At 44.4% G+C, this 17,173-nt stretch overlaps 1 protein-coding gene across 1 annotated transcript in view; it reads left to right on the top strand.

The window, feature by feature from the left end:
• ANOS1 (anosmin 1) overlaps window positions 1-17,173 on the top strand; it is a 157,558-nt gene that overhangs the window by 119,547 nt on the left and 20,838 nt on the right. Inside the window, exons 7-8 of the mRNA XM_024756305.1 lie at window positions 5,573-5,778; window positions 8,674-8,818. Coding sequence (XP_024612073.1) covers window positions 5,573-5,778; window positions 8,674-8,818 — 351 coding nt within the window. The remainder of the gene's footprint in view (window positions 1-5,572; window positions 5,779-8,673; window positions 8,819-17,173) is intronic.

Raw genomic sequence — 17,173 nt, 5'->3', positions numbered from 1 at the left:
TTCCTTCCCTTCCCTTTCCCTTCCCTTCCCTTCCTTCCCTTCCCTTTCCTCTCCCCTCCCCTCCCCTCCCTTCCCTTTCCCCTTCCCTTCCCTTTCTTTCTTTCTTCCTTCCTTTCTTTCCTGTCTTTCTGTCTCTCTTTTCTTTTTCTTTTTTGTTGTTAATGAGGGAAGTAAAATTATTCCAACTGCTGTGTCTGGAAAGAAAACAGTTTAAATATCAGAACTAACCTACGAATTAGCTGGAGAACATGTGACTGGTTATATCATTGCTTTAAAAATCTAACTGCCCTTGATCACCGCCCCACACCTAAGAGGCAGTCCTCTGATGCATTTCAAATGGGAAGTCTGTTCCCTGGACATCGTTTGAGGAACTCAAATAAGTAATAAAATTAACATTCATGCTCTCAAAGCATATCTCGTTCCTCTCTCTGTGTCTATGTATATATACGTATATGTATATTCCTTCATGATTGTGTATTTATAAAGGTCTTTTTTTACGGAAGTAGAGTTGATTTACAATATTGTGTTAGTTTCAGGGGTACAGCACAGTGATTCAGTTATAAGTATATATGTTTTCAGATTATTTTCTCTTGTAGGTCATTACAAGACATTGAGTTTAGCTCCCCGTGCTGCACAGTAGGTCCTGCTGTTTATTTTATATACAGTATATGCATCTGCTAGTCCCAAACTCCTGGTTGACCCCTCCCCGCCTTTCCCCTTTGGTACCCATAAGTTTGTTTTCTGTCTGTGAGTCTGTCTCTGTCGATGGACTCATTTGTGCCACATTTTCGATTCCACGTGCAAGTGGTATCCTATGATGCTTGCCTTCCTCTGTCTGACTTACTTCACTGAGGACGACCTTCTAAAGGTCTCTCTCTTTACTGCCATTTGCACCCCACTCTGCAGTTGCGCTAACGCGCGGCTGGGTCTCCGTGTTCAACCAACAGGATCGTCTGGACACGTGGAGGCGCCTGCCTCACAATAAGTGATGGGCTTTCTCCTGGGATGGCAGGAAGGGCTCCTTTCCCATGAGAGCTCACATCAGTGTGATAATAGCCTGCCTTTCTGCAGGGGTGACAAGTGATTTCATTTGGCACTTTACCCATCGTAGGGCGTAAAGCTGTTCCACCGTGTGTGTTACTTTGTCACAAAAGGGTCAGAGATGCAACCGTAAATCTATCTGCTGAAACCCGAAGCTTCCATCTTCCTTTGCCAAAAGCACTACATATGATCGGTAATAAAAGGAACTATTTTTTCTCCAAGGCTGAAGTTGGTTATTCCTGCTAAACGTCGAAGATATCTTTGCCCTGGAAATCATGCAAACTGTAAAAGGAGCTGATACGGGCTTCCTATTGCATTTATCTTTGAAAGTGTACTTGCTGCCTGCTTTGTGAGTTGTGTTTCTGCAGATAATGGGGATGGTTGCACAGAGGGAGTGGATGAAGCAGAAAGAGGAGTGAGATGGGAGAGAAATGCTCTCATTTAAGCTTCAGAGGGGGAGGGGTCAGGGGAGCTCTGGTCTTGTGATGTGCCTCTGACCTTCTCCCCCTACACTCCTGAACTAGAGAATTAAACTCTCTGATCCTCAGTTTCCTCATCTGCAAAATGGGAACAAAAGGCCAACATTAAAAGAACAAAGCACAACCATATGCGTGTAAGATTGGAAATAAGCTGTGCTTATGTCCAGTTCCCAGAGACTAAATGGTGTCATTGCTCTGGACAGACTCTAGCTCCGGGGTTGACCGTCCATGGCCTGTGGTCCATGTTTGGCCTGCCTCCTGTTTCTGCAGATAGCGTTTCACTAGCACAGAGCCGTGCTCATTTGTTTCCATAGTATCTGCAACTCCTTTCAAGCTACGACAGCAGAGTGGATTAGTTGCAACAGAGACTGTCTGGTCTGCAAAGCCTTGATATTCACTGTCTGCCCCTTTACAGAAAAAGGCTTTCAATCCCTGTGCTAGACTATAATGGGCACTTTCCCCAGCAAAGGGCTTCACAGGTTGACTTTCTGTAGAGACAGTGGCCCATCGTTATGTTGATGTTGATGACACATAACAGATGTAGAGATGTGGCCTCAAACCCCTCTTTCTCCCCTCATTGTCATTCTCACGCCTGGCTCTGCCACCAGTTATGTGAGTGACCTCAGGCAGGTCACTCTACCTATCCAACCCTGAAGATCCTTACCAGTTTTTTTTTTTTTTAAAGTTCATAAATAAATTATAAAATCCCTTAGAGCTTTATCATAATGTGGAATTTCTATATGCATATGATTTTTTCCACAAGCTTCCAACTGCATTTCAATGTTTTAACAGAATTAAAACATTATGTAAACTGAAAGAAAAGATTTTGTATGTTTCAACAAAGTGAATATACTTGATTTCACACTGCAGGGAACCATTTCACAAGGCAGTGAATGACAGCAATCTGGGAATTTGTTGGGACTGAATGAAATCCTTCAGATTAGACAAACAGGACAGACTCTCTCATCTGAAGTCTTCAGTGACTAGACAGATAAATGAGTAGCTCGTTTACAGAGGATAACTGGGGTGATCACCTCTGCTATTTCCCTTTGGCTTCAAAAATTTAAAAAGTAGTTATCTGGGGGAAGAAAGATTGGGGGTGTCTCACGTTGGCAATGGGAGTATGCCACCTGGGTATTGTGAGTACTCGAGTGGGCCTTACTTTTAAGAAAATGGGAAGCAAATATTACTAATTCATTTATTTGAAAGCACTGCTTCCTAATGCCATTGTCATAAATTACGTTGTTTCATATTTTATCATGTTTCATAAACTAGATGATGTTATTCTGAATTGTGATCACATCTAAGGTATGAGAAATTTTTCCAGGGCAGTAAGAAATGATACCATGAATGAAGTAGATTAGGGAAATGATGAAACACCGAATACTATTTGCCTTCCTTAAACCTGGAATTTCTTTAGAAAGGGCGGTGACTTTGAGCTTGTCCTACGAACCTAGACTCTCTGGAAGGTCCACATAACTACTTATCTCCAGCATATAGACATCCAGGTGCACCACTGAAAACATGAATGGCTGTAATCACCTTTACACGTTGTAATTTTTCTCTTACTCTGAAGCGATGCTGAGCTTGCCAGCCAGCTTTCTGTAAGAAAGGTCTGCAGTAACCTGTCGTAGGTTAAGGATTGACTCATACCGCAGAGGTTGATCTTAAGGGCCTTGGAGAATACCCAAGTAGGAGAAAATCACGGTGAAATTCTGCTGGTGCGTGGAGGAAAGCACATGTAACTGTTTTGAATAGGGTGACATCTGGTCGACCTGCAGTAGGTAATGACTCTCGGGGCGGGGGGTGGGTAGGGAGGGAGGCGTTTAGGCTAAACCGGTGGAAAAGCTTCAGTAGCTCTCGGTTTTCATCTCCACGTAATCAGATGGGAACCAGTGTGGCCAGAGTAGCAGGCTCAGGTGGGGACAGGAAAGGAGGTTTGGGAGGTTATGTGTGGGAAGGATGCACGGGACTCTGGGGAGGCTGCCAGCACTTTGACTCTAAGTGAGACTGGAGGCCATCGAGAGCTTCCAAGCTGAAGAGCCTCAACTTGTGTTGTAAAGAACCACCAGCTGCCGTACTGGGAAAGGCTCGGAGGCCTTTGCCGTCATCAGGGAGCAAAGACAAAGGTTTGGCACACGGTGTTATTCTGGTGGAAACAGTAAGATTCCAGATAGGTTTCTGAAGGAACTGCTAGCCCAAGGAATGAAAGCGGAAGAAGTATACGACCTCGAGGTTTGGTGCGGGAGCAGCGGGAAAGAGGAATTTGTGTTTCCTGAGATGGGGCGTCTGTGGTGGGCAGCAGGGGCTGGGAGGGACGGGGACTTTGGTCTTGGGCACGGTCCTTTCAAGCTGCCTCAGACCTCCAAGTGTAGCTGATGCAAAGACCCTTTAGTGCTTGAATCCAAGTTCAGGGGTTTTAAAGCTGTGACTGGTGAGATCTCTAGAGATTGGGTATAGATGCCAAGAGGCCCCCAAGTTCAGAGGCCAGATGCTCCCCCGCTTAGTGGCGGTGGGATGGGGAGGCCAGGAAGGGGGAGGCTGAGGAGGGTCAGGGGACCAGAGGGACAGCCAGTGGGGAGCGGAGGCAGGCGGAGACCACGATGCAAGGTGAAAGCAGCGAGGCGTGTGGCGTCTCCACGGGGGTGACCAGCGTGGGGCTCCCAGGGGCTCCGCAGAACCAGCAGAGCGAGGAAGGCCGTGCTTCCTGAGCCCGTGATAACAGGACCCAGCACTCCCCTGCTCGCGGGAGGCAGGGGCTGTTTGCACCTTTGCTTGGCCGCCACCAGGTGCAGGACTGTTCAGCTTCTGACCTGTGGATCATCCACTTCAGAGTCGCGTGTGTGCTTTACATAAAAGTGTGTATTTCACATAAAACACGAATATATATTGAACGTGGATGTATCGATGGGCCGCACTTGCTGAACCAGCATACCTCAGTATAAGTCTTGGGCGCTCCCAGAGGGTTCCTCACGGTGACCGTCTGAGAACCACCTCGGTCAGGCATGTCAGGTAACGTGCTTTGGACGAGCCATTAGCCTAGGAGAGCAACTACAAAGCTTTTAAAAATGACACAGCCCACCACCCCTCCAAAACTTATCTATCTTACAGAAAAGCAACAGATTTTTAAAAAAATAATTCATGCTTCCATCATCCCCGAAACACAAACCATCCCAAGGGTAAAACCATGGCTATTTTCCGCCAGTCTTCTTCGTTTATATGGAGTTAGATAGAGCTTCTTTGCCCCTCTGGTGCAGATGGTATTAGAATTAGAATTATTGACAGCATTTTTCTGGGCAGGCGTCTTAAAACAAAACCATCTGTAAATCATTTGTGGTGAGCGGCTGGCTCAATTTGTGGCAAAAAAATGAAGGAAAGACCCTCAGCTTTACACGTACTTAGTCATCTTCATATATAGATTTCAAATGGAGGTTTGTAGAGAAATCATTCCAGAACCTAATCTCTCTCCTGACAGCTGAGACGGTTTTGGCTTATGCGACAAACTAGAAATGGTGAAATTATAAAAATGTTACCCGTCTGTCACCCACTTTGTAATGTGGCGAAAAAATAAACTTTTTGTTTTTGCTGATGTTTTCACCTCACTCTTAACTTTTGATTCAAGGATCTAAAGCTCCAGGACGGCTCGGATGAAAACAGTTACTCGAATGAGCTGGTCCTAGATTTCTGTCTTTTCTTTTCAGAATTTTCAAAGGCATTTCAACTTTGCTGACCTATTTAATGCCAACCAACCTGAATGGAATTTGACCGTGTTTTACAGAACTTTATCCATTTCGGTACAGTGAAGATTTGGCTGGGTTGTAGCGGTATGGAAATGCCTAGATTACAAGTATGGCCCAAACACATTGCCCTTACTGTTCTATAGGTTGTTTTTCAGTTTGAAGCTTAAGAAGGGGATCTTCCTTAGTGCTTATCTTCAGCTCTTCTCCACATCAAGGGCAGTCTTCCTGCATCGACCCTGTAGTCATCACATGTACAGAGGCGATGCTTTTGTGGTCATCCTGGGCCCTTATGTCTTTCTCCTGGGATTTCAGATCCATCTGCACCACCGGCCCCAGCCAACCTCCGGCTTGCAAACTCCACCATCAACAGTGACGGAAGCGTGACGGTGACGATCGTTTGGGATCTCCCCGAGGAACCAGACATCCCAGTGCATCACTACAAAGTCTTCTGGAGCTGGACGGTCAGCGGCAAGTCACTTGTGCCAACGAAGAAGAAGAGGAGAAAGACCACGGGTGGGGTGAGTGAGAACTAGGGGGAAGAGACCCATCTCCTCGCAGTGGTGTTTGAACTCAGGCACCTGGTCTGAGCGTGGCCTCTGATGAGCCACAAGAGGGACGGATGAGGGACAGGTTCCCATCCCTCCCCTTTGAACGAGGAAGTTCAGAAAACAGAGGACCACGCCAGCCGTTCAGCCGTGCACATTTCAGGTGACAACAGTTGAGTTTAGTCTGTTGACTTACTCATATCCAAATGGCTGGCACCACTCCGGAAATCAGAGGAACAAAAATGTCTCCATCTTAACCTGTCTAGCCATTGAAAACGAGACAATTCAAAATGTCCTCGACATTTAGGTCTCTTTTTTTCTAAAGAGATCCTTGTAAACTGAAGAGTAAATGTTCACGGCTTTATCTGTTGTGTATCGTAAGGGGCTCCCATCTATAATCTAATCAGTGCAACAGCAGACAGTTTAGAAAATGCATGTTTGACAATATGCTTTTCTTATTGATTAAAAGAACTTGGAATGGCTTATTTTCCACACACCAAGAAATAAAATCTTCACTGAACTGTTTTATGCAATGAGATCTCTATAACACTGAACCTTTTGCATCATATGAAATGCTTAATGCATAAAAATGAGTGTTTGGTGTCCTTTTAGTACACATTCCTTTATCTCATTGTTATAAAACTTAACACCTTTTCCCCTAATTCGTAAGGTTGAATTCCGTAAATAAATAAATGTTTGAAAGTGCTTTAGAAGGACACCAAGACTTTTTTTTTTTTTTGCACTGAAGATTCCAATATCTGTGCCATTGAGGAATTATAAAACATGTCTCCACAGGTCCATATCACCGATATTTAGCTGTGATACTGTTTTGGTTTTATTTTCAAGAAACATTCTGACAGTTCCAGCTTTTATTTTGTAGGACTTTGCAACAAGTGACCATTGGTAATGTGTGCTTATCTCATAGAAAGTGCTGAAAGAGATAAAGTTGTGCAGTCACAGGGATGGAAAGCAAAAAGTGATGTGATGAAATGCCGACAGCCCCCTGCCCCTGACATGCCCTTAATAACCAAACAGCATCAAGGATTAGTAGGGAAGTTTGCAATTTATTTCCAGTATATGTCAATTAGATAAATAAAAAATGAACTGCGGGGCTTCCCTGGTGGCGCAGTGGTTGAGAGTCCGCCTGCCGATGCAGGGGACGCGGGTTCGTGCCCCGGTCCGGGAAGATCCCACGTGCCGCGGAGCGGCTGGGCCCGTGAGCCATGGCCGCTGAGCCTGCGCGTCCGGAGCCTGTGCTCCACAACGGGAGAGGCCACAGCAGTGAGAGGCCCGCATACTGCAAAAAAAAAAAAAAAAAACAAACTTTGAATTTAATTATAATTGTTAACAGACCTAGAGTAGCCTTAATCATAGGTCACTATCTTACGAGTGACGTGTTTTTCTGGATCCACAAGAGGCAAGCTGTAGGTCATGTGACTCATTAAAGTTCTCAATATTAAAATTTGACCAACGGAGAATTACGATCAGGAACTGGAAACATGTTGAAAAACATGAGAAATTGTGAAATTTTCTTCTTGGGCATCAATGTCTTTTCATTTCCTAAGAGTCCATCCTAACATCCGTGAAAACTAAGAGGAGTGGGGATGTTCAAGGAAATGCTCTTTCAAAAGTGAATTCTATTTTCCTTGTTTGAAGGTAATAGTTCAGGAAGAGTGATACAGAACATAACAAGAAACCCTAACTAAAAAGAATTGGGAATCGGTAGTTCATAGACATACTGTAGGTAAAAGGCAGAAAGGGCACGAAGAGGCACGGTTAATACCACGGTGGGTGTGGCTGAGAGGCGGCCCAGCCTCACCTGGGAACAGGGACCACGGTCCAGAGCCTGCCTCTCAGCCCCCGCTTCTGGAAGTGCAGTCCTTTCAGCCGTCCAGAGCCGCCCTGCTGGAAGGTGGCCAAGTTCTGATGACTGATCCCTCAAAAGCCTGAATCATGTAAAGGTGCCGAACTATTAATTTACAGGGAGCGTTGTGCTCACGGCCTGAAACGCCCCTGGAAATCGTGTTCTCTCCCTGAAAAGAGATCTCACATGACCCAAAATGGTGCGGAGAATTCCGACAGGTCATTGAGGTATTGAAACAAGGGATGGGCTTATGTGATTCAGTATTTGACAATTTCAGATGACGATACCTTCATGTGGCACGGTGCACGCATACAACTGGCCTGCTCTTTGTGGGAAAGCACATGCTACTTACCGACTGCCTGATGTCTGGTGTCGCATTCGTGATGGACTCATTTTTCCCTTCACAGATGTTAATACCACCAATTAGACCGTTTAGGGCCATGTGATATCACATGTACTATATTTTGATGAATGTTTGAATTCTAAGACAACAACCTTATTTCTCTTAATTCCTAGTACTTGTAAGGGGCTTTATTATTATACCTGCAAGCCATAAAAAAGTGCTTTAAGCATTTTGTCAGGTTGATTTTTCTTACAACTTTTGGTGGAAATTTACTCATACAAGATTTAGGATAAAATCAGAGAAAGACAGGGAATGCCAGTACATAATCTTTATAGCTTTCTTCTCTCTGTTAGGTGGTATCTAGTAAGGAGTGAGGGGACAGAATTATTCATTTTCCTGCTACTGAAAAGCATCCAATAATGGGATTAGGAATACAATTTCCAAAAAAACGTGTTTGTGCCTTTTGTATGACATTTATTTTGATCCGCGGTAAAAGCGGATTTTCATATGCTAAAGATGTAGAACGATTTGTGATCTTAGATAGTCCGGGCAGACATCAGAGACGAGCTGGTGTGCTTCACAAGGACACAGCAGCTGTGCAGGGAAGCTCAGAGGCAGGGCGGCTTGTAACAGAATCTGTGTGTGTTCCCTCCACCTGCAGTCTCAGAATTCTGTGACCCTGGAGCCACTGCAGCCCGACTGCGACTACACAGTAGAGCTGCAGGCTGTCACCTACTGGGGCCAGACGCGCCTCAAGAGCGCCAAGGTCTCCCTCCAGTTCACGTCCACGCACGCCGTCCACAGAAGTAAGTGCTTCGAGTTCCTTTTTCTTATTTGCAGTCTTTACATGGAGAGTCTTCATACCCGTATACACGTAAATATGCCCTTTGAACTATGATGTGTACAAATTTTACCTTTGAGTTTTTCTTAGGATTTTTATCCTAAGTTTTATGTGCAACATTTTGGCGTCATAATGAAAGTTTAAGAACATAGGGTGTCTCATTCGAACAAATGTTTATACTTCCATGATTGGGGATCCTTGTGCATATGCGTACTTGTTTTTAAGGAGGGTCCGCACAGTTAAACTGTTAGAAACTGTTGCTTCCCTCCTAAAAAAAATGCGACATGCCCTTTTTTCTTTTCTACTGGTTTTACCGTGGTCACAATTACTGCAAAAGGCTACCGAATTCTCCACTGGGGGCAGTGACTAAATCATTCCCATACCCGCTTCCTTGTTGCCAGTGGTTCTAAACTAGTCTGTTTGCCATGAACTGAGCAAAGCAAGGGGAGAGTCTCATGAGACACTCACCTCTGAGCTGGAAAATGCCTTACGTGGTGTTTCCGGCTTTGCTCGGAGGTGGGGACTGGTGAGAAGAGCTGTGGGGAAGCTCCTGGCCAGGGATCTGGGGACGGGCAGATAGAAGGCGAGCCCGAGAGAGGCTGCCAGGGGTCTCCGCGGGTCCTGCTTCCCCAGGCTCGCAGGGTCCCGTGGGATCTGCCTTTCATCCCGGCACGGGGCCTGGTCAGACACGGAAGGTGTGACAAGCTTGTTGAATTTAGGAAAGGCAATGCTGGCTCCGCACTGTTAGACGCAGGGATTGCCCATAATTATCTTCTACCACCTGGGAAACAATAGGATCCAAACGAGCAGGTCCATTTGAAATGATGCTTTCAAAATAGTTCTAGAAACAGAGCTTCCTACCTACTTGAGAAGTAGTCCTTTTGGAGATTACATGGATTTGGAAAGTCTACTATTGCTAAGTATAAGTTTGCATACAATACAACTTCTACGTAAAAATTCTCATGGAAACATCTCGATGTGTTTAGTAACTTCACTGATTTGTTTATCAATATTTTTTATTGAAGAAGAGTTGATTTACAATGTTAATTTCTGCTGTACAGCGAAGTGACTCAGTTATGCACACACACACACACACACACACACACACACACACACATATATTCTTTTCCATTATGGTTTATCCCAGGAGATTGAATATAGTGCCCTGTGCTCTGCAGGAGGACCTTGTTGTTTATCCATTCTCTATGTAATCGTTTGCATCTACTAACGCCAGACTCCCACTCCATCCCTCCCCCAACGCCCTCTGCCTTGGCAACCACAGCTGTGTTCTCTATGTCCGTGAGTCTGTTTCTGTTTCATAGATAGGTTCATCTGTGTCATATTTTAGGTTGCACATGTAAGTGATATCATAAGATATTTGTTTCTCTTTCTGACTGACTTCGCTTAGTATGATCATGTCTAGGTCCATCGATGTTGCTGCAAACGGCATTATTTCATTCTTTTTGATGGGTGAGTAGCATTCCATTGTATATATGTACCACATCTTCTTTTTATCCATTCCTCTGTCGATGGGCATTTAGGTTGTTTCCATGTCTTGGCTGTGCTGTGCTGTGACGGTGCTGCTGTGAACATAGGGGTGCATGTATCCTTTTTGGATCTTTTTTTTTCTTTGCGGTACGCGGGCCTCTCACTGTTGTGGCCTCTCCCGTTGCGGAGCACAGGCTCCAGACGCGCAGGCTCAGCGGCCACGGCTCACGGGCCCAGCCGCTCCGTGGCATGTGGGATCTTCCCGGACCGGGGCATGAACCCATGTCCCCTGCATTGGGAGGTGGACTCGCCACCAGGGGAGCCCTTTTTTTGATCTTTAAAATTTTTATTTTATATTGGAGTATAGTTGATTAACAATGTTGTGTTAGTTTCAGGCGTACAGCAAAGTGATTTAGTTATACATATATATACCCGTATCTATTCTTTTTCAAATTCTTTTCCCATTTAGGTTATTACAGACTACTGAGCAGAGTTCCCTGCACTATACATAGTCCTTGTTGGTTAAAACCAGCATTACACAATTCAGTTTTAATGGCATTAATTTGTGTGCCTGATTTCAGCCTGACTGTTCTTAGGGAGGTCCAATCTTACAATTTGTAAATAGGCCCAATATGTCCGTTATATGATTATGAATCAGTTTCAAGAGTAATTTTAGAGTCAGATTTAGTGATATCTATGACAGCACTTGTGGAGCACGTGACATGTTAAAGGCAAGATGTTATGCATTAGAGACAGCTTTCAGCTGAGAGGAAGAATGAGGCGTGAGTCAGTACTAGTGTTATAGGTGCGATGAAACAGGGCCAGAAAATCCTTATGTTCATTGGACAGTGTATACCACACGTGTAGGGTCTCGATAGCTTAGTTATAGGTGTGATGAAACAGGGCCAGAAAATCCTTCTGTTCGTTGGACAAGGTATACCACACGTGTAGGGTCTCAATAGCTTAGTTGCTTGAAGTCATTTTTTCTTTAGCCTGGCTGCACATTATGGTCAACCAGAGAGTTGTTTGTAAAAACGCTAGTGGTAGGGCACCATGCCCAGAGATTCTAATTCAATGGTGGCAGGAGGTGGGAGGGTTGGGGGAAGATGCCTCTCAATTTCTTTTTCTTTTCTTTTCTTTCTTTTTTAATTCTACTGAAGTATAGTTGGTTTACCATATTGTGTTTCATTTCTGGTGTACAGCAGAGTGACTCAGTTACACATATATATTCTTTTTCATGTCCTTTCCCATTATGGTTTATCACAGGATATTGAATATAGTTCCCTGTACTATAGGGTAGGACCTTGTTTTCTATCCATCCTATATATAATGGGTTGCATCTGCTAATCCCTAACTCCCAATCCACCCCTCCCCCACCTCTGCTCCCCCTTGGCAACCACAAGTCTATTCTCTATGTCTGCGAGTCTGTTTTTGTTTCCTAGATAGGTCCATGTGAGTCATATTTTAGATTCTGCATACAGGTGATATCACTTGGTATTTCTCTTTCTGACTTCACTTAGTATGATAATCTCTAGGTCCCTCCATGTTGCTGCAAGTAGCATTATTTCATTCCTTTTTATGGCCGAGTAATATTCCACTGTATATATGCGCCACATCTTCTTTATCCTTTCATCTGTTGGTGGACACTTAGGTTGCTTCCATGTCCTGGCTATTGTAAACATAGCTGCAATGAACATTTTGGTACATGACTCTTTCCGAATTATGGTTTTCTCAGGGTATATGCCCAGTAGTGGGATTGCTGGATTACATGGCAACTCTTAGTTTTCCGAGGAACCTCCATACTGTTTTCCATAGTGGCTGCAACTTACATTTGCACCATTCATTGATTTCTTTAATGCAGTCCTCCATTCACTCATCAAACTGTGTCTAATGATGGGAATAATTACTACCTTATATCACTGTACACTGTATTATAGTATAAAGATACGTACACCGTAGGATATATACTATATAGACTGTACGTTATATAGTATATGCGTACCATGTATTATGTGTATGTGTGTTCTGTATATACGCACATGCGCACATATACATGTGCAAACACACTCATACACACACATTACTGCAGCACTGGACACATTTCCATCTCTGCCTTCAAAGCGCCTACTGTTGAATTTTGGAGAGAAACATGTCAACATGATTACACAGAGACCAGTCCGTCGCACACAGAGCTGCAGGGAAGCACGGCGCAGACGGACAGACATGGCGGTGGGAACCAAGAGCACAGCGCTCCTCCCGGGTCCTGAAGAATGGGTGCTCTGTGGGACACGGTGTCACCCCACACAAGCGCAGAGTTGGAAGAGAGCATCGTTTGTGCAGAGAATCAGTTTGGGGGTGGGGAGTGGAGGGGGGGGTCAGTTCCCTCCCTGGGAGACGTCAGTGACTCCCGTGGGTGTCATAACCATCCACGTGCGAAGGCCACCCTGTGTCTCCCACCTGATGCTCCCTGAAAGCAGAGGTACGTGTTCAGCTGCCTGCTCGGCACGTCCACTGGGATGGCTAACAGGTACTTCGAATGTAACATCCCCGAAACCAAGCTCCTCACTTCCCTCTCACACCCGTCCCTCTCCCAGGCTCTCCTGCCCCAAAAGTTCCCACCGTTCCCCCTTTTGTTCAAGCCATCCATAGAGGTCATTCATCATGCTTTGCTTTTCTTTCTCTTCAGAAATCCAGTTCATTAGAAAGTCCTTTTGACTCTAATTTCAGATTCTGTGTGGGATCTGTCCAATTCTTGCCCTTGTTCAGCCCACTGTCACCTTTCTTATAAAATAATCTAATTAATATTTGTCTCCACTCTTTCTTAAATGTCCATTTTGTAGACAGCTGCCAAAATATTCTTTAGAAAATATTAACCATATCACAGATTACTCTCCTGAGTTCCACTCTCAAGACTGTCACCTACATCTGCTCTTTGCAAGTCTCCACAGATCTCATCCTCTATTGCTTTCCCATGTTTTCCTCCCCAAATGTCTTCTCAAACCAAAATCCTTTAAACTTCTGCTTCTCCTAAGACCCATTTTTTTTTTTTTTTCTCTATTGGTGGTGGGGATTTCCTCTATTGTGTAAAATAAGTTTGCCTTTTAGTCTCCTGGCTTTTCCAGTAAACAACATTCCTTCCCCATTAGAGACTGGTATGGGATTGCAAACTCCCATAATTTAATATGTGTTTCTGCCCACAACCAAGAACAAGGAGAGGAAAACCCAGCCTTGGCTTGCCATTGTTGAAGTCATGTCATCGAGAATCTCTTCATGGTCCAGCCCACAGACACAACTGTTACAGAATCTGGGTCTCCAGAGCACATCTAGGGCTTTCTCCTTCTTCCTGGGGCATCTCCCCACACACACCTGGTGAGATCCTCTTTAATTAGCTCCCTCTCCCTTCCTCTCAGGTATGATTACAAACCCTTCTCTCTCACTTTAAGCCATTAGGCATCACGTAGACTGAATTCTTCCCTCTCAGTGAGCCACTCAGATCCCCCCAGATACAAACACATCTGTCCTTCACCCCTGAGTGTCTTCCCCTGTCCTCTGGAATCTCCGGTGGAAGTGTCCTTCCTTTTGCACACGACAGATTCCAGTCTGTGGGGTCTAGACCTATCCCTTGGAAAGTACATCCGCTCAACTAAGGTCTCATCTAGGTCAGAGAACAGGGACTGTCCGCCTGGGTGCCCACAGCAGCCGTCAGAGCCCACGTGCTCCAGAAGCCTAGGCGTGGCCTGTAGCACTGCTTCCGGAGCTCCAGAAGCCTAGGCATGGCCCGTAGCACTGCTTCCGGAACTCCTGTGAAAGCAAACCAGTCAGTTGTTCCCGCTCTTACCTGCGCACACAACCAACTCCTGTTCCCGCAAGACACTGGTGCTGAGTGTTACGGTCACTCTCTAATCATCTTGTATGATGAGGTAACGTTTTACCTGACCAATAAGGAGATGTGACAGTTAACCTACCAAAGGCCACTTTATGCTAGGATTAACTGATGCCTGTCATGCGGATTCAGAAAAATAAAAAAAGAAGTGACGGTGCAAAGCACCTGTCATAATACATGTTATTTGGGTGTCGGCGTCGCCGACAGAAGAGACTGGTTTTGCAAAGGATGAGGCAGGATATAGCTGAATACGTGTCAGGATGTTCTTTATAACCCAATGTTGACATATAATCTCGTAAACACTAGAAGTAAGGAATAACTACAACTCTATAGTATAAACGAGGGAAATTATATTTTATAGGAATGAGTGTAGTAAATGTCAGCATGTAAATTATTTTTTGAACTATATTTTTCCAGGTCTGCGGGGTGCCAGGTGTATTAATGATAAATATTTCGATGCAAGCAAAGCCTGAATGTTCATACAGTTTTATAAAAGGGTCCCTTGAAGGAGGAAAGACATAATACTATCTTTAATGGAAATGTAACTTGCCTTTTTGGAGGTAGGAGGAGTATTTCCAGGGTTGACAGATTCCAAATGTTTTTTATAGTTGCCTCATGCAACTGGAATATACTTCCAGCTCTCCAAAATAAAAATGGAGTGGAGAGAAAATACTCTGAATCTCTCAATCTGAAAAGGTAATCAGAGTTTTGACATCTGGAGAAATAGCATAGTCACTCAATTCTTTTAACTTTTAGGACTATTAAAGAGTATAAATAAATCAGACCTCATACCTCTTCAGAATGTGAAGGAATGAATTTTATTCCATTTTTGTCTCCTGCTGAAAGTGGAGGACACACTCCAAGAACGTCCTCCCAGGACTGAACTATCACGTCTGTCCCTACATGGGGGATGGGGCATGTCCATGCGTGTCTGTGCTGGAAATATTCAATAAAGCAGCAAAGATTCAATCTTGAGATATATACATATATGTGTGTGTATATATATATATTTCACACGTTCTTACGTCTGTAATGAGAAATGAATGTTTCCATGGCATATAAAAGACAGCAGGAAGACAGAATTCACAGAGAGATTAAACACGGTTTTCTACACTGTCTCGGTAGTCTGCTGGCGACTTGTTCCCATCACAGGTTCTTAAAGGAATTAGAAGCGTAAATGGGCTTGTGAAAATCTGAAGCCTTTAATTCTTTAAAAGAAACATGCTTTAGGTATAAGCAGCGGGATTCTTTAACCGCCTGGTGGTGTCTAGAAAGGGATGCGTTTGGGGGCGGGGCCTTGTGAGGGCTCCGCGTCCCAGGCCCTCCTCTGGGCTCCAGGCTCGCTGTGCTGGCTTCTGCAGGCTGGGAAGCAGCGCCTCCTGCTATCCGGTCTCTGCACGTTCCTGGCCCCCAGAACGCCCACCTCCACCTGCGAGCTGAGGACGGAGGTTTGCCATCAGCGGCCAGTAATTTAATCAGCACGCCCGTGTGATGACGCCTCTGTAAAAATCCAGAAAGACCGGGTTCAGAGAGCTTCCGCGGAGGTGAACGCATGCTGGGGGAGGGGCTCCCTTAGACCCTCAGACGTGGAAGCTCCGCCCCCTTTCCCCACACCCTGCCGTGTACATCACGTCCATCTGCCTCTTCCTGACTTAGATCCTTCTTTTCCCACTCACTTTTCATATAGCCAAATCAAATCTTATGCTTAGGCATGATTAACTTTGAAGACATGTTCTTGTTTACATGAGCTAAATATGGGCTTACATGACAAGCAATATTGATGTGAACATTTCTATACAAGTTTTTCTACGTTATAGATCCTCATCCCTAGAACAGTCTTTTTTGTTACTGTTGTCTGTGGTTGTGCGTTTGTTTCTTTTTTTAAATTGAAGTAGAGTTGATTTACAATGTTGTGTTAGTTTCAGGTGTACAGCACAGTGATTCAGTTATACACATGCACGTATTCTTGTTCAGATTTATTCCATTATAGGTTATTACAAAATATTGAGTATATTTCCCTCTGCTATACAGCAGGTCCTTGTTGGTTATCTCTTCTATATAGAGTAGTGTGTATATTTTAATCTCAAACTCCTAATTTATCCTTCTGCTTCCCCCCTTTCCCCTGTGGTAACCATAAGTTTGTTCTCTATGTCTGTGAGTATGTTTCTGTTCTGTAGATAAGTTCATTTCTGTTGTATTTTAGATTCCACATCTAAGTGATACCATATGATATTTGTCTTTCTCCGTCTGACTTACTTCACTCAGTATGATAATCTCTAGGTGCATCCATGTGGCTGCAAATGGCATTATTTCATTCTTTTTGATGGCTGCATAGTATTCCACTGTATATATGTACTGCATCTTTATCCATTCCTCTGTCGATGGACACTTAGGTTGCTGGGTTATATCCTTTTATTATAAACGGGTAATCTATCAAGTAAAATTTTTCTCTGAGTCCTGTGAATTGCTCTTGCAAGTTATTTGAATCTGAGGAAGGGGTCTCTGGAACCCCCCATCTATAGCAGGTCATCAGAAGCACTGCTGCCAACCTGGACTCGTGACTCGCATCTGAAGCGGGCGGGGGGCGCAGTCCTGCAGCACTGAGCCCTCACCCTGGGGGATCTGATGCTGTCTGCAGGTAGGAACTGTCAGAACTGAGTTGAACTGTAGGACACCCCGCTGGGGTCTGAGAATTGGTGGTATGGGGAACCCCTCATACACACACTGCTATTGGGTGCAGATTCCTTAACCTAATAAACGTCAGAGTTATCCAAACATTCATTTGAATTATTTAAACTAAAATGTAAGTACCAACTAATGTAACTATCCCATTCCTTTTAATCAGATCCATTGCGTGGATGGTTTGACAGGCACACCCCGGTAAGGAGAAGTACACACTCGATGTACTTTTTCTTCTGGGTCCTCAGTTTTCCTTTCCTTCTCCTGATT

This window comes from Neophocaena asiaeorientalis, unplaced genomic scaffold, assembly GCF_003031525.2.
Source record: "Neophocaena asiaeorientalis asiaeorientalis breed wild unplaced genomic scaffold, Neophocaena_asiaeorientalis_V1.1 scaffold69, whole genome shotgun sequence".
Lineage (NCBI taxonomy): Eukaryota > Metazoa > Chordata > Mammalia > Artiodactyla > Phocoenidae > Neophocaena > Neophocaena asiaeorientalis.
The sequence above is the reverse complement of the archived record's forward strand: the minus strand, read 5'-3'. Positions and strand labels throughout refer to the sequence as shown.